At 44.1% G+C, this 23252-nt stretch overlaps 1 protein-coding gene across 1 annotated transcript; it reads left to right on the top strand.

Annotated features, from left to right (window-relative positions):
- Positions 1-2256: 2256 nt before the first annotated feature.
- On the top strand, positions 2257-22173 carry ELOA (elongin A). The gene is made up of 11 exons (XM_004377128.2): positions 2257-2409; positions 7643-7699; positions 12999-13105; positions 14140-15331; positions 15703-15817; positions 16574-16729; positions 16837-16934; positions 17759-17939; positions 18270-18381; positions 18968-19149; positions 20119-22173. Exons 1-11 carry the CDS (start codon positions 2257-2259, stop codon positions 20178-20180), a joined length of 2415 nt encoding a protein of 804 aa, XP_004377185.1. The 3' UTR covers positions 20181-22173.
- The last annotated feature ends 1079 nt before the right edge of the window (positions 22174-23252 follow it).

Raw genomic sequence — 23252 nt, 5'->3', positions numbered from 1 at the left:
GTTGATTGTGGATCCAAGTAAAATGAAATCCTTGACAACTTCAGTCTTTTCTCCGTTTATCATGATTTGCTTATTGGTCTAGTTGTGAGGATTTTTGTTTTATGTTGAGATGTAATTCATACTGAAGGCTGTATTCTTTGATCTTCATCAGTAAGTGCTTTAAGTCCTCTTTGCTCATCAGAGAAGTATCCATATATTCAAGTGTAAAGAGTTCTTTATGTTCCAGGTAACCCTGACTCAGGCTGACATAGATGGGGAAGGAGTGGTGCATCCTCCCCAGGAGTCCCCAGCAGTGTGTGGGCTAGGAACTGCATGCACATGCATGTTTCTTTTCATCCTAGTTGTTGAGATCTCCCTGGGCAACATGTGCAAAACGTTCCATGTGTTCCAAGTACATGCCAGGGCAGTTAGTCAGCAATTCTGCTTCAAGAACCAGCCCATATTCCATTACACCAGCATTTGCCTGCTCACCACCTTTTCAAAATGGAAGAAATTGAGATCATTGCATGGAAAGGCATTTGCTGTGCAGAGGAGGGAGACTCCTAGGGGGAGGTAGGGCTGGGACTAGGAGCCAAGTCTTCTAATGCCCAGTTCAGTGCCCACGCTAGATCCTTAGGGGCACCAAGTGGGCAGTCGTTAATCTTGTATGGACTTTTTATCCAGCACTGATTCTATTGCCCGGATGGTGCTGGGCAGCAGAGATTCAAAGCTGGACCAGTCAGTCACTGCACTTGATAAACAACAGCCAGTGGCAAGATGAATGGATAAGTTGACAACTTTTCTACAACCTGAAAAGGGCTGGTTGCTGAGGAAGCTCGGGAGGGGCACCAAGCCAAGGGCTGGGGAGACAGTAGGGAGGGCTTGCCAGCACAGTGAGTGAATGAATGCTCATTTCAAGAAACAACTTAATATTAAGTTTATTTGCCGGAGTTAGGACCTGGAGAAAAGACCACTGGGATTTCCTGATTAGGACTTTAAAAGGTCAAACGAGGGGCATTGCACCTGTGGAGATCTGGCCAGGATCTAATCTGATTTGATCTAATTAAACGAGATATACAGTAAAACCTGGGAAAGCTGGAACCTGTGTAAGGTGGAAACCTGTCAAAGAAGGAAGACGCAAATATTTTCCACTAAAACGAGTAATAGAAAAGTGGTAAGACTGCACCATGACACGGATGGAAAATTTGCAAGACCTCCAAAAACAAGGCAGTCTCCGCAAGTTCCGGCTTTCACAAGTTTCACTGTAATTAATGCTGACATATTAAGACTATCCAGTTGCTCTTTTTTGTAGTAATCATAGTAATAGTAAAATGAGACACGTTGCCTTTATGGGGCTAAGCTTTTTGACTTAAGATAAATTCCTTTCTTTGGGTCTCAATTCCGAAACCTATTCAGAGGTGTGGCTCTCTCTGGATTTAGACTTAAACCAAACCAAACCTGTTGCCATCTAGTCGATTCTGACTCATAGTGACCTTATAGGACAGAGAAGGGAGAACTGCCCCATAGGGTTTCCGAGGCTATAAATCTTTAAGGAAGCGTACTGCCACATCTTTCTTCCCTAGAACGGCTAGCGCGTTCCAACCGCCTGAACTGCCCACCTTTTGATTAGCAGCCAAGCGTTTAACCACTGCTCCACGTTGGCTCTGGACCTAGACTACTTAGATTCAATTATTTGGCTTCAGCTCTTTGCTGTTACATTACCACATGCAAGTTAATTTGTTCTCTCTGATCCTCAATTTCGTCATCTGTAAAATGGGGATAATGTAAATCGGTTCATCGGGTTATGCTAAGGCTGAAATTAAGATAGTCCAACTACTGAGGCATAGTGCTCAACCTGGGGTGGTCGCCATCGTTGACTCCTGCCGATTGACTTTCGCTGATTGACTCCTGCCGACTGGAGGACCATGATAGGACTATCTAATCAACAGGATAAAGGCGTGGCTCACAGCCGCAGCGCGGGGTGGTAGTGCGGGATTTATAAGGCCAGCGTCTGGCACTGGACCCTCAGTCCGTCTGGGACTGCGCAAGGGGAAGGTCGTCCCAGCCTATGGCTCCGCACACGAAGGACCAGAAGCAGGTCTGCCCAGCGGCGGCCCTCGCGAAGCCCGCGTGCCCAGACCGAGTGGCACCCAGCTCGCTGCGCGCGCTCCCGGGCGCCGAGCCCCCAGGTCCTGGGGGAGGGGCCTGCGGCCGGCCGGCCCCCGCCCCCCCGTCCGAGCCCCGGAAGGTGCCAGTCGCGCTTCCGTCTCCGCCGGGATGCACGGAGGGCGGAGCCGCGGCCCGGGGACGCGACGCGAACCCAGTTCCGGCGAGGAGGCCGCGCCAGTGACAGCGATGGCGGCGGAGTCGGCGCTCCAAGTTGTGGAGAAGCTGCAGGCGCGCCTGGCCGCAAACCCGGACCCCAAGAAGGTGAGTCGGTGGGCTGCGCAGAGCGGGGCGGGCGTTGGCCGGCGCGGGCCCCGTAACGGTCGGGGGCCCAGCTGGGGTCCCCGAGGGGCGATCCAGCCCGGCCGGGGCCGGAGACTCGGACCCTGTGCCAGGCCCGCCGGGCTCGCGGACCCAGGTCGGGAAGTTCGTGGCCCATCGGCCGCTTCCCAGGCGGTGGGACCCCGCGATGTCGGACTCGCAGCTCGGCAGCTCCCACCCCCCCCCCACCTTCCCTCCCGGCCTCCGGGACGGGCGCCCGCGGCTCCCGACGGCGAGGGGCGCGCTCCAGCCGGGCGCCGCGTGCCCGGGGCTGTCCCCCGCCGCTCCTGGCGGGCTCCCGGAGCCGCTCCCTCGGCGCCCCGAGCCAGCTGTTTCCTGTCGGGATGGCTCGCCGAGGGCCGGGAAAGGCGCTCGCTTCGGAGTTAACTCCTGCCTGCTCCCGGTTCCTGCGCTGCGTGCTTAGCTCCATTCCTCTCCCCTGCGCAACGTCCTTGATTTCTTAGTGTCTTTAGTGCTCAGAGGAGGTGGTACAGGCTGTACACGAGAGGGACTAGACTTGGTATGTGTGGTCCTGCATCTGTAAGCAAGGTTTTCATTGCTTTTCTTCTTTGTATTAGAGCATGGACCTTTTCACTTTCTCAGTGAATCCCTTTCACACTAAATAAATACTTCACTCATGGAAACTTAGGTTGAAATTGGGAAGGTGGAAAAAAAAAAAAAAAAAGGCTAGAAGTTACTGCTACCTTTCTTTCTGGGCTTGATAGAAAGCCCAGAGTGATGGGCGTTTTTATTTGTACCTAGCCAGTAGCATTCGTTTCTCTCTCGTTTCTGTTACCCACCTTCTCGGTTGTCTGTGGGAGTGTCCGGTGGATATTAGGATTTTTCCACTGAGGTGTTTGTAAGCATTCTAGCTAGGGTGTACCCGTACCTAAGAGTTGAATCTCTGAGCTCTAGAGTCCTCTTCAAAGAGGAAGTAATGGAGGGAGGCAGTTGAGTTGAAGTGGTGGAGAGATCTGGGTTCTAATCCATTTGCCAGCCGTAGACGTTAGGGGACTTTCCCTTTGCTGAGCCTGTTTCATCACCTGCATCATCATCCCAGGACTAAACTAAAAAGCTGTACAGTGTCAGGCTCGGAGTAAGTGCTGAGTGGATATTAATCACCACTCATTAAAGAGACTTTCTCTTCACCTTGTTCCTAGCCTTTCATAGGAGAGGTTTTCTCCATTTCCAAAGGCTCCCAACAGCTTCTGATAATCAGATCACTTTTTAACTCTCCTTCCACTTATTCAGGAAGCCATTTTAGTTTTAAATCCGTGAAAACTTAAATGCTTTCAATTGTGTTGTGTTGTATTTTCTATTGCATCTTTAGTACCTACCTAGTGGCCAGGCATATTTACAAGTTTCGTTTTACAATTACTCTTTGTGGGCATCTAATAAATGGTCCTTATTTCTGTGTGCTAGTTTGTTTTCTTAAACACTGTAAGGTTTATGACTGATTTTAAAACCACAAAGCAATATTATGTAACCATCCCCCATCTGGTCTTTATTTCCATCAGATAAAAAGTGGTTTATGTAGCATTTATAGTTGTGTTTCCACTAGTATTTAAGTTTTGAAGAAGCTTTTCTAGTAGTTGGTGTGTATGAAATATCAAATTAGCAAAACATTTTTTGAGTTTCCCATCCTACTTGAACTATAAGTGATTTTGTGAGCGTTTGGACTTTGTCTTCATAGGTAGAAAATCACCCTGATCTTCTGGTTTTGCACTGTGAAGTGAGCATTTATGAAGATGACAGAATGTTGGGAGATCATTTTTACAGAGGACATAGTAGCTGGCATTCAGAAATGGGCTAACTGCTGAGGGAAATTGCAAGCTGGCACACTGGCTGCCTTCGCTTCAACCTTCTGTGAACGCTACAAGCTCACACAGGTTGCTCTTGAAATTGCAAGATGATTATATAGCAGTATTGAATTTGCAACCAGATTTTGATTTCAAACCATTATTAGCCAAAGGGTTGATTCTACACCTGCATTCATGGATTTTCTGGCATTATACACTGGTGTTTAACTGTAACTTAGTTTTCACATTTAAGTCCATCTGTGATCTAGGCTTACTTGGGGAGAAGGTATTAGGCTGACTAAGGCCGCTTGGTCTCTGTTCCTACTATTTAATTGGAGACCATTTTCATGGCTGCTATAGTAAGGAATCAATACTTTTAAAATTTACCTGTGCTGTGGTACATTTTGAATGCTTAAACTACAAAGAACATGATTTAGTAGCAGGTGGAGAGTTAGGCAGTGCTGTCACTAGGGGAGTATGGGTGTTGGGGACTGCACTGGGTGACAGTGTCAGGGGGTGACACCAGAATGACTGTAAAATTTTTGTGCAGTGTTTCAGCAGAAATTTATTATTTTTTAATAAAAAAATCCCCGTAGTTAGTTATAACAACAAAAACATTTTTTGTAAGCCCAGCTGACATGTATCAATATACCTACAAGGCTAAAACTCTATGCTAATTTACTTTTTGAACCTTCTAATGCACACTGATCAGAGCTATTGTTATTACGCAATTACAGTGACACTTCAGATCACATGGTTTCATCTACACGGGCTACAGGAGTGCACTGTTATTTTATTGCTGACAGTGTTTTTGTAGTCGTTCATTTTGTCAAATTTTCTGGTGTTTTAGCTATGATATTGTGGTAATTCGTATTTGTGAACCTATATCAATAACTTTTTTGAGAATGAAGTAGTAATTAAAAGGAAGAGAAGGAGTGATATACCGGAATTATGATTTACGAGTAACATTAGTACAGAAAACATTAACTGAGGATTCTGTATGGTCTGGTATGGAAGGAAGTCCATGTGGGGGGTGACGCCATGAGTTACTGCACTGGGTGACACCAACCCTAGTGATGCCACTGGAGCTAGGGGTCATCATTATGAACATCTCTTACATTTTAGGGTGAAGGTGTGCACAGGGGACAACTGAGATTCCTAAGCTTGTACTGTGCCAATGTTTGACATTTGTCAACTATCTGTTGTTATCAGTTGGTCCTTTGGTTTGACAACACAAGTTTACCTGGAGATGCTCAAAGTACTTTTTCCTTGTTTTGCTCTGTTCTTTCTCAAAATTCATGGAAAATGGAGGCCCTTAGGAGTCCTTTTTCTCTTTTGTTTGGCCAAATCAGTTGGAAAATCTCGAGGGTTTTAGTTTTGCATGCTTTTAAATTACCCCTAGTAACCTTAAGTGAAACAGAAAGGCAACATTCAGTCCACTAGTTAGTGCTAGGCTTGGAGACAAACACTGTCAGTAACTTCTGGCCTCATCCTATATGTTGGCTTTGTAGGTTCTGGGACTCTTTGCTCCCATGGTGACCTCCTTTATGATGCGGATTCTAACCTGTCCGACAGTGTAGTACTGAGGAGCTGTTCTGCTTTGTTCCAAGTATGCCAAGAGACTTAATGAGCTACTGTTCCATTTTCTTTTCCTATTTCCTAAGGATGGTGCTATTATGTTGAATGTTTCTTCTGGCTTTGTAGTACATGCCATGGTAGACACACTTTGCTTACTTACTTATTAGGCAAATTTACCTAACCCCACTGGGATGTTTCAATATCTGTAAAATGGGGAGAATAATACCTACTTCACGGGGTTATAATAAGGATGACGCAAGGTAACACATGTAAGCACTTATCGTAGTAGCTGACACACAGTGGATGGATATAAATGTTCCCAACCTTCCCCTTCCTGGGAATGGCATTTGCGGGAAACAACCTGTTTTTAATCTTTTTAGTGATTCTAAGTATTCCTTTAAGAAAAGGAATTGGCATTAATTTTTGTACACATAGCTTGGGTGACATGAAATAATACACATAAAAATTGTCCTGAGTTAGATGATGGTGGTCATCAAGTTTAAAGTAGAAAATAATTTTTAATCGGAGTTACCACTTTTCTTCTTGCTTGTTCCAAGTCAAACTAGCTTATCATTTGTCATTTTATTGCTCTGCCCAGCAACCATGTTAAGTAATTATTGAAGTAGAATAGCCAGAAAAACATACTCCACCTAATAGCAGTATGGCATACTAACGATAGCCTGGGCTACACTTGGAAAAAGAATAGATCTTGTTATCTACTATTTAAATGTAAAGGTAGTCACAGTTATCTATTTTGATGTGATTGTATTTTGCAGCATTCTTGTAGGTATACATAAATATTTCCTGAAGAAAGGCATAGCTAGTCATGACTTTTGGTAGAAATAGAGCAAGTGGGGATTGGCTGAGGAATATTCATTTGAAGATCTAGGGTGGAACATTTAAAGCGCTATCAGTTGATAAATGAAATGATTAATAATAAACATTTATTGAGCATTTATAGCGTTCCAGTCACTGTGGCTCAGGACTGGACATGCATTGTTTCTGTGAATCCTCACAGCTAGTGAAATTGAGGCAGGATCCAGTCCCTCTTTTGCAGGAAAGCTAACTGAGGCTCAGAGATATTACTGACTTAGACAAGATCATCCAGCGAGGAGGTGACAGAGCCAGACTGTGAAGCCCATTTCTGACTCTGGAACACCATATTAACAGCTCTGCTCTACCAATTATGACCTAGTTTCGGGGACTAGAGAAAGGAAATGTGGCCAAACCCAGATCACTTTTCTAATCTACCCAGACATTTTCTGTTTATCATTAACAACAAAACTCTGATTCTGGTAACTTAAAATGCTGTTGGCTTCCCACTTACATCGAGATCAGTTCTCTTTAACATCGTGAGTCCTCCTGGAAATGTGACACCCTTTTCCTGTAGAGACCTCTTCCCCCTTTTCCTTTCCTCCTCACCAGATCCGTGGGTAACTTTCCTAAAATCGGTACCTTTCTTGTAAATTCTCTGACAAAACTGGGGCAAAATGATAGCTGCCGATGACTTTTGTTAGACTTGGTGGGTTTTGATTCTCTTCTGAGTCTTTCTTCGTCTTGATGTAGCATAGTGGTTGAAAGCACAGGATCTAAAGACACAGACCTAGTGAATCCTGCCCCATTTGCATTTTGGAGCAGGTAATTCAACTTTTTTGAGCATGTTTCCACACTTGTAAAATAGGGACGGTAACAGTACTTGTTATTGTAAAAGACTTAACCCCGAGTAAGCACTCAACTCTAAGATGAGTATGATTATAACTTTGTAGAAATTAATGTTTCATGTTGTATTCTCTCTGCAGCTATTGAAATATTTGAAGAAACTCTCCACGTTGCCTATTACAGTAGACATTCTTGCGGTAAGAGTTGTACAACTTTTAATGTTACAAAACAATTTCCTGCCCCCTTCCCACTGGGAGAGATTTTAGAGTAATGATTAAAAGCATGGACTTTGGAAATGAAAGAAGCCAGACACCAAAGGCTACATGTTGTATGATTAAGTTTTTATGAAATGTTCAGAATAGACAAATCCATCAGAAAGTAGATTAGTGGGTGGCAGGGGATGGAGGCAAATGGGAGGAACAGGGTTTCTAGAATTAGATAGCAGTGATAGTTGCACAATATTGTGAGTGTTCTGAAAACCACTAAATTGTACACTTTGAGATAGTTAAAATGGTGAATTTATGTTATGTGAATTTTATCTTCATTAAAAACAAAGAAATAAAAAGAGCATGAGTGTTGGCACCAACCAGGCCTGTTTCTCCTTTGTAAAATGAGGCTGATCCTGCCTCACAGAGTTGTTGTAAAGGCTGATTCAGATGCTGTATGCAAGGCTCTTGTTAGCTCAGTGCCTGGCAGCTGCCACTGTCTTTCTTGTTATTATTGTTAAAGTGTTTTAATTAAAAGTTTTTCCTCCTTTGAATGTTGTATGCTTTGCTACTGTGTGTCATTGGAGATTTGAGGCAAAAATACAAAGTATTTTTTTTTCATTTCCTGCTACTTCCTGCCTCCTGCGTTTCCAATGTTTCTTTCTTTCTTTTTTATTGTACTGTAGATGAAGGTTTACAGAGCAAATTAGTTTCTCATTAAACAATTAATACACATAGAATTTTGTGATATTGGTTGCCAACCCCACGACATGTCAACACTCTTCCTTCTCGACCTTCGGTTCCCCATTACCAGCTTTACTGTCCCCTCCTGCCTTCTAGTCCTTGCCCCTGGGCTGGTGTGCCCCTTTAGTCTCATTTTGTTTTATGGGCCCGTCGAATCTGTGGCTGAAGGGTGAACCTCAAGAGTGACTTCAGTACTGAGTTAAAAGGGTGTCCGAAGGCCATACTCTCGGGTTTTCTCCAGTCTCTGTCAGACCAGTAAGTCTGGTCTTTTTTTGTGAGTTAGAATTTTGTTCTCCATTTTTCTCCAGCTCTTATCTGGGACCCTCTGTTGTGATCCCTGTCAGAGCAGTTGGTGGTGGTAGTTGTGCTGGACTCAGTCTGGTGGAGGCTGTGGTAGTTGTGGTCCATTAGTCCTTTGGACTAATCTTCCCCTTGTGTCTTTGATTTTCTTTATTCTCCCTTGCTCCAGACAGGATGGGACCAGTGGAGTATCTTAGATGGCTGCTCACAAGCTTTTAAGACCCCAGACGCTACTCACCAAAGTAGGATGTAGAACATTTTCTTTATAATCTGTGTTATGCTGTTTGAGCTAGATGTCCCCTGAGACCATGGTCCTAGCTCTCAGCCCAGTAATTTGGTCTCTTAGGGAATTTGAATGTGTCTGTGAAGCTTCCATGACCTTGCCTTGGTCAAGCTGTGCTGACTTCCCCAGTATTGTGTACTGTCTTACCCTTCACCAAAGTTACCACTTATTTATTGACTATTTAGTGTCTTTCCCTCCCCACCCCTCTCCTTCCTAGTAACCATCAAAGATTGTTTCTTTCTGTGTGTAAATTTTTTCATGAGTTTTTTTTAGTAGTGGTCTCATACAGTATTTGTCCTTTTGTGATTGACTTTATTGACTTATTTCACTCAGCAATAATGCCCTCCACATTCATCCGTGTTTTGCAGATTCATCAGTGTTCTTTATTGTTGTGTAGTATTCCATTGTGTGTATGTACTATAGTTTGTTTATCCATTCTTCTGTTGATGGGCATCTAGGTTGTTTCCATCTTTTCGCTATTGTGAATAATGCTGCAGTGAACATGGGTGTGCGTATGTCTATTCATATGACAGCTCTTATTTCTCTAGGATATATTCCTAGGAGTGAGATTGCTGGATCCTATGGTATTTCTATTTCTAGCTTTTTAAGGAAGCTCTGTATCATTTTCCAAAATGGTTGTACCATTTTACATTCCCACCAGCATAAGAGTTCCTAGCTCCCCACAGCCTCTCCAACATTTGTTATTTTGTTTTTTTTGATTCGTGCAAGTGATGTTGGGATGAGATGTTATCTCATTGTAGTTTTGATTTGCATTTCTGTAATGGTTAGTGATCACGAGCATTTCTTCATGTATCTGTTAGCTGCCTGAATGTCTTCTTTGGTGAAGTGTTCATATCCTTTGCCCCTTTTTTAATTGGATTATTTGCCTTTTTGTTGTAGAAGTGTTGGATTTTCCTATAGATTTTAGAGATTAGACCTTTGTCGGATTTGTCATATCCAAAAATTTTTTCCCAGTCTGTGTTGTTGATGTTGTCAGGTGCCGTCAAGTTGGTTCTGACTCATAGCAACCCTGAGCACCACAAAATGAAATGCTGCCTGGTCCTGTGGCATGCTCACAATCGTTGTTATTCTTGAGCCTATTGTTGCAGCCACTGCGTCCATCCATCTCGTTGAGGGTCTTCCTCTTTTTCGCCGACCCTCTACTTTACCAAGCATGATGTCCTTCTCCAGGGACTGATCCCTCCTGACAGCATGTCCAAAGTAGGTAAGACGTAGTCTCATCATCCTTCCTTCTAAGGAGGATTCTGATTGTACTTCTTCCAAGACAAACTTGTTCGTCTTCTGGCAGTCCATCTTATATTCAGTATTCTTCGCCAGCACCACAATTCAAAGGCGTCAGTTCTTCTTCGTTCTTCCTTACTCATTCTCCAGCTTTTGCATGCATATGATGCGATTGAAAATACCGTAGCTTGGGTCAGGTGCACCTTAGTCTTCAAGGTGACATCTTTGCTTTTCAACACTTTAAAGAGGTTTTTTGCAGCAGATTTGCCCAGTGCGATGCGTCTTTTGATTTCCTGACTGCTGCTTCCATAGGTGTTGAAATCCTTGACAAGTTCAATCTTTTCTCCATTTATCATGATGTTGCTTATTGGTCCAGTTGTGAGGATTTTTGTTTTCTTTATGTTGAGGTGTAATCCATACTGAAGGCTGTGGTCTTTGATCTTCATCAGTAAGTGCTTCAAGTCCTCTTCACTTTCAGCAAGCAAGATTGTGTCATCTGCATATCACAGGTTGTTAATGAGTCTTTCTCCAATCCTGATGCCCCTTTCTTCTTCATATAGTCCAGCTTCTCAGATTATTTGCTCAGCATACAGATCGAAGAGGTATGGTGAAAGGATGCAACCCTGGTGCACACCTTACCTGACTTTAAACCACGCAGTATCCCCTTGCTCTGTCAGAACAACTGCCTCTTGATCTGTGTACAGGTTCCTCAGGAGCACAATTAAGTGTTCTGGAATTCCCCTTCTTTGCAGTGTTATCCATAATTTGTTACGGTCCACATAATCAAATGCCTTTGCATAGTCAATAAAACACAGGTAAACATCTTTCCGGTATTCTCTGCTTTCAGCCAGGATCCATCTGATATCGGCAATGATATCCTGGTCTGTAGGCTCCCTTTTTACTCTTGTGGTGAAGCCTTTTGATGGACATACGTGTTTAATTTTTAAAAGATCCCAGTTATCTAGCTTATTTTCTGGTGTTTGTATATTGTTAGTTATGGTTTGTATTCTATTTATGCCATGTATTAGGGCCTCTAGCATTGACCCTATTTTTTCTTCTATTATCTTTATAGTTTTTGGTTCTATATTTAGGTCTTTGATCCATTTTGAAATAATTTTTGTATATGGTGTGAGGTATGGGTCCTGTTTTTTTACAGATGGACATCCAGTTTTGCCAGCACCATTTGTTAAAAAGATTGTCTTCCCTATTTAATGGACTTTGGTTCTTTGTTGAAGATCAGGTATAGGTGGATGGATTTACATCTGGGCTCTTGATTCTGTTCCATTGGTCAATGTGTCTGTCGTTGTTACCAGTACCAGCCTGTTTTGACTACCATAGCTGTATAGTAGGTTCTGAGGTCAGATAGTACGAGGCCTCTTACTTTATTCTTCTTTTTCAGTAGTGCTTTCCTTATCCGGGGCTTCTTCTCTTTCCATATAAAGTTAATGATTAGTTTTTCCACTTCATTAAAGAATGCTGTTGGTATTTGAATAGAGATTGCATTGTATTTGTAGATTGCTTTGGGTAGAATTGACATTTCCACAATGTTGAGTCTACCTATCCATGAGTATGATATGTATTTCCATTTATGTAGGTCTAACTTGGTTTCTTGCAGAAGTGTTTTGTAGTTTTCTTAGATATAAGATATATTGTAGCGAGACTTGCAAAGTATGTTTTAGAGAAGAGGTATTGTTTGTTGAAGGAGCCCTGGTGGGTGCTAACTGAAAGGTTGGCAGTTCAGACCCACCAGCCGCTCAGCAAGAGAAAGATGTAGCATAAGGAAGACCCGAGAAGAATTGATGCCTTTGAATTAGGGTGTTGGTGAAGAATATTGAATTTACCATGGACTGCCAGAAGAATGAACATATCTGTCTTGGAAGAAGTACAGCCAGAATGCTCCTTACAAGCAAGGATGGCAAGACTTCATCTAGTACTTTGGACATGTTATCAGGAGGCACCAGTCCCTGGGGAAGGATATCATGCTTGATAAAGTAGAGGGTCAGTGAAAAAGAAGACCATCAGCGAGATGAATTGACACAGTGGCCGCAGGCTCAAACATAGCAATGATTGTGAGGATGGTGCAGGACTAGGCAGTGTTTCATTCTGTTGTACACAGGGTCGCTGTGAGTCGGAACCGACTTGACAGCACCTAACAACAACAGTGGGTCGACAGACTTAATGGTCTGACTGAGACTGGAGGCGCCCTGGAGAGCATGGCCCTTGGACTCTCTGTCAGCCCAGAACTAAAACAGTTTCTGAGGCCAACTCTTCAGACAGGGATTGGACCGAACTGTGGGACATAAAGTGATACTCGTGAAGAGCCTCTTAGTAAAGTAGATCCAAGAGACCAAAGGGGCAGCTTCTGTCCAGAGGTGAGATGAGAAGGCAGAGAGAGTTAGGAGCTGGTTGAATGGTCATGGGGAATCAGGGGCGGAAAGGAGGAGTGTGCTGTCACAGAATGGGGTGAGCAGTTAGGGTCACATAACAATGTATGTAAAAAAAATTTTGTATGGGAGACTAACTTGAAATGTAAACTTCATTTAATTACAACAATAAAAGAAAAAAAAACATATGGTTGATATGAGTCGAAATCTTTTTAGTGGCACACAACAAGAACAACATTGTTTGTTGAACAGTTTGTCAAAGCAGTAAGCTTTATTTCTGTGAAAAATGTGAGCCTCGTTCTACACCCCTCTAACAATTCCTTTCTCAAATTTGTAGGAGACTGGGGTCGGGAAAACAGTAAACAGCTTGCGAAAACATGAGCATGTAGGAAACTTTGCCAGAGATTTAGTGGCCCAGTGGAAGAAGTTGGTTCCTGTTGAAAGGTAAGAACATTGCCCTTTTGGTTTGCTCAACTTCATGTTAAATCTGGTACTTGGAAATGTTTATATTCAGAAAAGCTTTTCTTTATTCTTTTCTGCCTTCTTATTTAAAATATCTGTTTTGTCTCAGTTATCAAAATAAGTCATGTCATTGTGTAACATTAGAAAATATAGAAAAGTAGAAATAAAAATAAAAACTTCCTGTGATTCTACCTTCCAAAGATAAGCATTATTAACATTTTGGTATGTTTCTTCCTAGTTCTTTTTAAGAGGCATCTTTATGTAGTTGGTGGACAAACTATAAATTTGAAAACTCCCCTTTTATGAAACAAGTTAAACATGTCCCCATGTTGGAAAAAAAATAAGCATTTTGATGTCCACAAGCTATTTGATCTTTTTTGTATCCTGTAGTTTAACTAGTTGTTTTCCATTTTTTTGAATATTTGAGTTTCACAATTGTAAAACCCGCTTGAGTATTTTTTTATTGTTGAAAATATACACAGTGAAACATAACACCAGTTCAGCAGTTTCTACATGTACAATTCAGTGACTTTGATTACATTCTTCAAGTTGTGCAACCATTCTCACTCTGCTTTTCCAAATTGTTCCTCCCCCACTGACATAAACTCACTGCCCCCCAAGCTTCCTGTCTAACCTTATGAGTTGCTGTTGTCAGTTCTTTATGGGGCCCTTGTGGCACAGTGATTAAGAGCTTGGCTGCTAACCAAAAGGTTGGCAGTTCGACTCTACCAGCTGCTCCCTGGAAACCCTATAGGGCAGTTCTACTCTGTCCTATAATGTCACTATGAGTCAGAATCAACTCAGATTTTTTAAAAGAGCACAGTGCTCAAGGCAGACATTCTTCACTAGTTACTGCTTGCGTATTTTTGAGCATAACCATTTATATCTTTCCTGAGATGTTTCTAACTCTGCATTTTCATCATATCTTTTGTGAGTTTAGCTTCTGTGATCTTGTCCTCTGAACAAGGATTCCACTAAGACTTATTTGCTTTATCTGCTTTTTCTTTTTATTTTAGGAACACTGAGCCTGATGAACAGGACTTTGAGAAGAGTAATTCCCGAAAGCGCCCCAGGGATGCTCTTCAGAAGGAGGAGGAGATGGAGGTGGACTACCAAGAAAACTGGAAAGCCTCTAGTAGCCGATCCTACAGCCCTGACCACAGACAGAAAAAACACAGAAAACTCTCAGAGCTTGAGAGACCTCACAAAGTCTCTTACAGTCATGAGAGGCAAGACGAGAGAAAGAGATGCAACAGGGTCTCACCAGCTTACTCTTCAGACCACGAATCTTCTGATTATGGCCATGTTCAGTCTCCTCCGTCTTCTACCAGTCCTCAGATGTGTGTGGACCACTACAGATCCCCAGAGGAGGACCACGAGCCCATTGTTCTACACCAGAAGCCTGGAAAAGGCCACAGTAATGCCTTTCAGGACAGACTGGGGGTCAGTCAAGAACGACACCTGGGTGAACCCCAGAGTAAAGGGGTGGTGAGTCAAAGCAAGGAGCACAAATCTTCCCACAAGGAAAAACGCCTGTTGGATGCCAAGGGAGATGAGAAGTCCTCCGCTGTGAGCAGAGAGAAATCACACAAGGCTGTTTCCAAAGAGGAAAACCGAAGGCCGCTCTCAGGTGATAGCACAAAGGAGAAGCCACCCCCTAGTGGTGCCAAGAAAGAGAGGGAAAGAGAGGGCAGCAGCATCAAGAAGAAGTCTTTACCCCCCTTGGAGGTTGCTTCAGATAACCACCTTAAAAAGCCAAAGCACAAAGACTCAGAGAAAACCAAATCAGACAAAAATAAGCAAGGTTTAGACAGCTTAGACATAGGAAAGGGGGCAGGAGACCTAGTGCCCAAGGTAAAAGAGAAGGTTTCCAACAGTCTAAAGTCTCAAGAAGGGAAACTGAAAACTTCCAGTCTGGATAGAAAGTCAGCAGGCTCCCTCCCCAAAGCTGAGGAGGCAGATATGGATGACGAATTCGAGCAGCCCACCATGTCTTTTGAGTCATACCTCAGCTATGACCAGCCCCGGAAGAAAAAGAAAAAGATCGTGAAAACTTCAGCCACTGCACTTGGAGAAAAAGGACTTAAAAAAAGTGACTCTAAAAGCACTAGTAAAAACCTGGACTCCGTTCGGAAACTACCTAAGATGAATGAAAGCAAATCAGAGAAATTGCAGCCGTCTGGAGCCGACTCAGCCAAGCTGAAAAAGGTAACTCCTTGAGCCCCTTGGTGGCCTCGCAGTCAGAGCACCTGGCCCTCCAGAGCTCACAGGATTCGCCTGCCACTGTTTTGTTGGCGTGGCTTTTCATGTCCTGTTTAATTTGAGATTGCAGTAATTTTTTCCGGGCCTCACTAGCTTCCAGGATAGGTCATACCCAAGTTATGTGTTTTCTGAGGTATCCCATTGTGATGGGCCCGTCTGTATTTACTTCCTGATGTCGGTGTTGTCAGACTTGACTGCTCCCCTCCTCCATTCTGGATCCGACTGCAATGTGCCCAGTTAGTCCTGTTAGGAATGGGCTGGAGGGAAGGGCTGTTTTCATCAAAGGGGGCTCTCCATTCACTGTCTCTTCTCTGCAGGTCCCCACCGATATATTGCCAGTGTTGCCAGACCTCCCATTACCCATGATACAGGCCAATTACCGTCCACTTCCTTCCTTTGAATTGTTATCCTCCTTGCAAACAAAGCGAAAAGGTAATTTTCTATATCTTTTTTTAAATAGGAAAAAGATTTTAAAAATTCACTCACAATCTGTCACCAAAACAAAGTGATCATAACATCAGATTTTGGTGCATTTCCTAAGAACACAGGTGCTGGGGTTTGAAGGCATGGGTTTGATGCCCAGCTAAGGCATCTGTAAGTTACATGAGCTTGGTAATTTCTTAGTGCGTTTGGGCCTAGTTTTGTGTTTGGTAAAATGGGAATAATAATGATTTCTGTCTCATGGAGTTGTTAAGTGGATTAAAAGCGATAATGCCGGTAAAACTCTTAGCTTCTGGTTTTTTCACATAGTAAGTGTTCAATAAATCTTAGCTGCTGCTGTTATTTTTTAGCCCTTTATTTTATATGTATTACATGCGCTTTTTATCTTAACCTTAAAAAAATTGTCTAGTTTTAATAGCAAAAGAATTAGAAGCCACCTGTCTACCAGCCAGAGACTAACAGTTAAATAAATCATGGTTCATCTATGCAGCGGTGTTCTATGCAGCTGTAAAAAATGTGGAAGGTCTTTACATACTGATGTAGAATGATCTCTAAAATAATGTAAGTGAAGAAAGTAATGTGTATAGTATATTTTTGCATAGACTCTGGAAGGGTACTCAAGAAACTGGGAGCATTGATTGCCTTTGTGAAGGGGAACTTGGAGGCTGAGGAGTGAGGTGGGAAGGAGAGTCCAGTCTAAAGCTTTGTACCTTTTGTAATTTACTTTTCTGTTCTCTGGTTCTATAGCACTCTCTTCACCCCAGGAAGAGGAAGAAGCTGGATTCACTGGACGCAGAATGAATTCTAAGATGCAGGTGTATTCTGGTTCCAAGTGTGCTTATCTCCCCAAAATGATGACCTTGCACCAGCAGTGCATCCGCGTACTGAAAAACAACATCGATTGTAAGTCGCACACTTCCCTCCTGCTCTCGAGTGCACTGTAGCACTGAAGATGTTGTCACTGTGTGTCTTGGCCAGTGTTCAACACTTTCACCTTTGATTCTCTGCAGCAATCTTTGAAGTGGGAGGAGTCCCATATTCTGTTCTTGAACCCGTTTTAGAGAGGTGTACACCTGAACAGCTGTATCGCATTGAGGAGTACAATCATGTGAGTATCCTGTTTTGGTTGAGGACAGTTTTCTGGCTTCTATCTCCAGAAATAACCTTGTTTCTGTGTATCTCCCAAAGCTGAAGGGCAGGCCAGTGGTCAGATCACTTTTCTGGGCATTTTCGGTTTGCATCTGTGCCTTTAAACAAACATATTTTTAGCACCTGCTCCTGACATCTTAAGTGGGCCTCTCGGGCTAGAATCAAGGTGGGATTCAAAGGGAGCAAAAAACACTTCGGCGCCTCCCCTGAGCTTGCCTAGTCACAAAGGTCGAGGGAGAATCCTGGCAGCAGAGCACCTGGGACCCAGGGCAGGGACAGCGCTCTGTGTTGACTCTCAGGTGTCTGGTGAATATGAAAGAGCACAGATTGGCTGGGTGTCTCCTGTGACATCTAGAGCTATCCAAAACTCCTTGTACTAATGCTGAGATATACTCATTTGATTACATGAGCTGTCTCTAATTCAGAGAGACCTCTTCTTAGGTGGCCCCCTCCCCACTGGAGCAATACCTGGACTTGACTTCATCCCAGCTCTGCCCTTTACTGATTTCCTAAAAGCAAAAAGACTGTGTCTTAACCAGCTTTGGCATTGTCTCCTCTCCCGGCCCCACTTCCCCCAATAGCAGCTAGCACAGTGCCTTACACATTCTTTTAATTTAGTGATTTTTTTTTTTCTAAACTGTGATATTTAAATATTATACTGCTATGAGGCCCAAAAAATTATTAGAAAAGTAGTCACCCTTAGGTAATTAAAGAATGGAAAAGAGATATGTAAGAGTGCTTGTATGTGAATGTATATAAGTGATGTCCTGGTTCTGGTTTCAGGTATTAATTGAAGAAACAGATCAGTTATGGAAAACTCACTGTCACCGAGACTTTAAGGAAGAAAGGCCAGAAGAGTATGAGTCGTGGCGGGAGATGTACCTGCGGCTGCAGGATGCCCGAGAGCAGCGGTTACGAGTACTGACAAAGAATATCCGGTCTGCACATGCCAATAGGCCCAAAGGTAAAGGGAAGTGGGGGGAGCAGGGCAAGAATGGCAGGATCGGGCCTGGCAGACAGTGGGTCTGTGCCTTGGTCAACAGCAGGGTCTTGTGCGCCCGGCTGATACAGGACTTCTGGCACCTGAATTTCTCTTGCATTTGTGGAAGGTGGGCAGGGGTGGGCATGCTTCTTCTGCCACAGCCCATGCTGCTGTACAGTGGGCTTTTCAGGACTGATAACCCCTTAGTGTTTGGAGGACTTGAAAATCCTTTATCTCTTAATAGTGTAGATTATTCAAATAACAGCATCTCTGCACAAGAAAGCAGGTATCAATCTCTGTATTTCTCCACAGGCCGACAAGCAAAGATGGCCTTTGTCAACTCTGTGGCCAAGCCGCCTCGTGACGTCCGAAGGAGGCAGGAAAAATTCGGAACAGGGGGAGCAGCTGTCCCTGAGAGAGTCAAGTAAGAGCTCTGCCCCTGTGTGGTTTCTGCATGGTCAGGGAAGGGAGCCATCCAAGCTTGTCATCATCCCTAAGGCAGTGGTAGGAATGGGAACAGACTCCTTTTTAGAGGTAAAATCAAGGCAGTGCAGAGTGTGGGCTGTGGAGACAGACCTTGGCCCGCTCAGCACTTTACCTCCCTGAGACTCAGCGCCCTGGACTGCGGAGTGGGGTTGACAATTATTCCTGCCCCTCTGGTGGTCTAGAGCGAATGGAGAACAGGGCCTGTCTCCTGGCAGGAGCTTGGGAAACGGTTTCCCTTTCCCCATTTAAACAAGAAAACATTTCTGTGATGACTAAATTATGTAATCTAAGCCACATTAGCATTTTCAAAGTACAGATTTATAGCTAAACAGTGAAAGGTTAGCTGAGATTGTCATTCATTCTGAAAGGCTGGTGCAGTCGTCTCTAAACCCACCACCAGAATCCAGGGTCCACTGCTCAGACAGTGGCCACAAAACAGTCCTCAGACAGGCCAGCTTCAGGCTGCTCATGCTGCGGGCAGATTCACTCATGCTTATACTGACCAGCTGTGTTCCTTGTTACAGGATCAAGTCTGACCTGTATGCCACAGGAAGCAGCCACACTCCCTCCAGCAGTGGCAGCAGCAACAGCTTTAACCCCTCCACTGAGGAGCCAGCCTACGACGGCCCGAGCACCAGCAGTGCCCACTTGGCGCCGGTGGTCAGCAGCTCTGTCTCCTATGATCCTAGGAAACCGGCTGTGAAGAGTAAGTAACTTGGGGTTCCTGCTCAGATATTTCAGAACGAGTATTTGAACCTCTTCACCGTCATTGCCACTGGATCACATTGGGTGGAATGGACATAGGATATGGATGATGCCTTGTACGTAGCAGGTCTCAATGTTAGTCCCTCCTCACCTGCTTCCCTGCTTGTCCGTAGTGCATGTGCACCTTTGAAATAGTCAGTGTTCATTCTGGCACCCTGCTGCTTTCACCTGAATGTAACGTCTTTCTCTAGGCAGTAACATGGGGTTTTCAATTACTTTAGCAGCTAAATGATAGTCTATCTTACTGAGGTTTTATAACCTTACAGCCCCAGCTTCCAAGTCTTTATTTTTTATGTCTAGTTGGGTCTATAGTTTATTAATTTTATTGCATTAGGCAATCTCCAGTATCCTAAGGGGGGGTCCTAACTTAAGAAAAGAATTAATCTGTATTCGTTGTAGGGGCCCATGGTGGGGTGAGGGTCCTGGCTTAAGCTTTCGCTGTGCTCAGGTTAACCCCTTGAGAGGGTAGGCTAGTGCTCCTTCAGTTGGATTTGCATTTAAGCTCACTTTAGACCTGTTGCTGCTCTGGGCAGACAGGGGTGTTGTTTACTGGCTTGGGATATTTGTAAGCCCAAGTTAAATTATGGCTGAATGTGGCCTTCAGAGTCTGGCAGAGATTGAATTCCATTTCTACCACCTACTATATAACCACGAGCAAGCTGTCTGACGTCTCTGAGCCTTGGTGCAGGTTGTTAGAATGGCTTGGTGGGTGCTCAGTGTTAGCTGTGTGCCAGTGCTTTTACTGTTGGCCTTTATGTATCCTTGCTGTTAGCAGAGTTAACAACTTGTATCCATTTGTATGGTGGTGCCCAGCCTAGAGTAGCAAGCGTTGACTTCGATAGTGTAAACTGTGGCATATGTCTTAAGTTGTCAAGGATTTGAAACAACTGCCTCATTTCTCTTTTCACAGAAATTGCCCCGATGATGGCCAAGACAATTAAAGCTTTCAAGAACAGATTCTCCCGACGATAGACTGAGGACTTGCCTGGGAGACGGAACTGGGGGGGAGGAGGGGGGATACAAGGGCAGTGGAAGTTGAGGAATGGAACTTCCCAAGACGACCAGAATCTTTTTGTTCTGTGGAACCTTTTGGTCTTGGATCCTGCAGTTTCCAGGTGCTGCACTTATGAACCTGTGTGCCACAGCCACTGCCTCCCTGCCTGGAGAACCCTTCAGAATTCTGAAGAAGATGTGAAGCCTCAGTCTGACTGAGGATTTTAAGGTTTAAGGTCAATTATACTTTTGTTGTTAACTAGCCTCTTTGTAAAGTATAAGACATAGTTTTAATTAATAAATATTGTCCCCAGATTGTATTTATATTACCCCCAGTATTTTTTTTGGGGTCCTCTACCAAACAGTTTTTACTTTCAGAGGCCTTCATTAAATTTAGGACAAAAGCTTGGGGAAAGCCATTCGTGTCTCAGTTCAGCTCTCCTGAGTGAACTCAGGTCCAGAGGGAGAGCTGGGCATCCCCAGAGCCTGCGTGGTGCCTGCTGCGCTCGGTGAGGACCGGGTCCAGAACTGCCCTGGAGGGGGGCGGGGCGTGTTGGACCCCTCACCTCAGAGGCCCTTCTCAGTGTTGCTTGGAGTTCCTATGCAGGTGCATCTCTTACTCATCAACTAGTATTTATTAAGGGAGGTTTGTTTGTAAAGGTCGAGAGTCTACCATCCTTTTTTTTTTTTTTTTTTGAGGCCCACTGGAGGACACAGAATCTGTGGGAGACTGGTTTGCACAGAACCCCAGCATTTTTACAATTTCCAGTTTTTGCCTCAAGATTTTAGGTTTCTTTTCCCCTTCCCTATTCTTCCTTCTCCCCACTAGCATGGGGAAAAAAACAGATACATGGCAGTGCTTCTTGTGGCTCCAAATAAGACTTTAGAGTTGTAAAAACCAGCACTTCAATCTCTTGTTCCCTGTGAATTAACTGCTACCAGAAGTGAATGGTTTTAGAAGTTGTAATGCTACATTGGAAATTGGTTTTGTTTTGCCTTTTTTAAAAAAGGTAAGATCATGTGATTGGAAGAGCACAACAATTTGCTATGTTTTTTAGACAGCTGAAGCTCTCTCTGCCCTTTGAGCAATCAAGGCAGAATTTGGAAGGAAGGGCCAAGCAGGGAAAGTGTCTGAGCTGCAGTGTCAGGGTGGGTGGAAACCGCAAGGGCGTTGCATTTGGGAAGGGAGAATCTCGCTTTTCAGTTGACATGGGAGCAAGATCAGGATGGGGAGGGCAGTGCCGGTACCCTCCGTGGCTGTTGAAGAACACGGGTTTAGTAGGAATCCACTCGATTGTGACCCAAGTTGGAGTAAATGCTATAATTTGAGATGCCCGTGCTTAGAGGCAGAGTGAGGGGTGGTTAGTGCGGCAGTCCGAAGAGCTTTCGCAAAGCCCAGAGTACAGGCTCCCTATTTTTAAACCTCCTGGAGACCTCAGATAGGCTAACGTTGAAGATTCCAAGCAGCGCAGGGAATCTTCTGTGAGTGTGTTTCTGAAGGGTGCCAGAGCTCTGCGTCACAGTGCACAGTGCCAGCGGGACACAGATTGCTGTGTTTTAATTTGCATTCTGCATTTTTGAATCGGGTAAAGCATTATTTCTCTTGATCGCTTGTATTACCATCCCACCCTTGTCCCACATCTTGCTCCCCAAATCTGATACTAGGAAGCCTCTTACCTGAAACCAAATGAAAATTCGGGACAGGTGCAGACATCTGTTGCCTAGGATAGCTTCCTTCAGTTCCCACCCCACCACCCCCCGCCTTGAATTTGTCTCAGCTGTGTGTTCAAGTCTTCGTCATTGAAACCAGTTTCCCCTATTTCAGATTTAGTTGTGTATGATTTAATTTCTTTTATTAGGAATCTTTAGGCAGGGAGGGAAGAAAGGACACGTATATCATATTTGTTCATCCCAGCATCAATATCCATTTTTGGCACATGAAGAGTTTTTGATCACCCCTGTCTGCATAGAGCCAGGCCTTCTCTTGTTCACGTCCCCCCCCCCCACTCCACCACTGTCTGCATCAGGGATGTGACTTGGTGAGAAGAGTAAGGAGGGAAGAGGAAAAACCTAATTGCACAACCTCCTCACCTGGGTTATTGAAATGGCTGCAGAGTACACACAGGATGATGTTGAACTTTGGTCTCATTTGTGAAAACTTGTGCAATTTTTTTTTTCCCTGTGCTACACTACATACAAATCACCAAATTACAAATGAACCCTTTGTGATCCTTGGTGTGATGAACACTTTCTTTGGGGCTTTTTCTTTCCAGGAAGCAAGAGGGACTGGAGCAAGTCATCATCCTGCTCTTCATTTGTATTTTGGTCCCAAAATGTAAATATAATTTTCTATGTTACTTTTTTGTGGTAACTACCAAGATGAATATTTTAATTAGATAAGTTATATGAAAAGGAAGAAAAATTCCATGTCTAAATAAAACAAACAAACCCACATGCTGTTGTCTGTCTTCCTTTCTCCTTTGTTGTGTCAGAGAATGGAAACCAGTCACAAACTGGTTCCTGGGCTGCGAGGCAGAAATCTGAATCCACGGGTTAAGCCTTAAAGATGTTGCCTTTCTGTCTGTAGCATGGCAGGACTGGGAAAGGGGAGTTCAGGGGGAAAGAACCCAGTGGGCCAGGAAGGAAACTCACGTGATGAGCACATATTAGGGACCAGACACCGTCCCTCGTTATAATTGGAACCCTGGAACTGAGCTACCCATTTCTAACCATCTTATAGTTAGAAACTGAGGCTCAGAGGGTAAAATAGCCGAAGCCACATAGCTTGTGGCAAAAAGAAAGGATTTGGAACCCAGATTCTCTGGCTGCACAGGTGTGCCGGTCCACCTGTCAGGCTCCTTGGGAGTGGGATAGGCCCAGGTAGGTCTCCTTAGTCTTGCATTGGTGTCCTAACGGACCATAACAAACACTAACGGGCAGGTCTGGTCAGTAAGGACGTAAGAACCTGCTGTGTTGGCCCTGGCTGAGCTGCAGGCCTTTCACATTTGCTAATGGAGCCAAGGGCTTGACTTCAACCCCTACATATGATAA

This window comes from Trichechus manatus, unplaced genomic scaffold (assembly GCF_000243295.1).
Source record: "Trichechus manatus latirostris isolate Lorelei unplaced genomic scaffold, TriManLat1.0 scaffold00048, whole genome shotgun sequence".
Lineage (NCBI taxonomy): Eukaryota > Metazoa > Chordata > Mammalia > Sirenia > Trichechidae > Trichechus > Trichechus manatus.
The sequence above is the reverse complement of the archived record's forward strand: the minus strand, read 5'-3'. Positions and strand labels throughout refer to the sequence as shown.

Excerpts from the sequence above, each read along its gene's own strand:
- ELOA (XM_004377128.2), top strand. The coding sequence starts at position 2,257 with ATGCACGGAGGGCGGAGCCGCGGCCCGGGGACGCGACGCGAACCCAGT. Across the intron at positions 2,410-7,642 it reads CAAACCCGGACCCCAAGAAG|CTATTGAAATATTTGAAGAA; the intron begins GTGAGTCGGTGG and ends TTCTCTCTGCAG. Across the intron at positions 15,332-15,702 it reads ACTCAGCCAAGCTGAAAAAG|GTCCCCACCGATATATTGCC; the intron begins GTAACTCCTTGA and ends TCTTCTCTGCAG.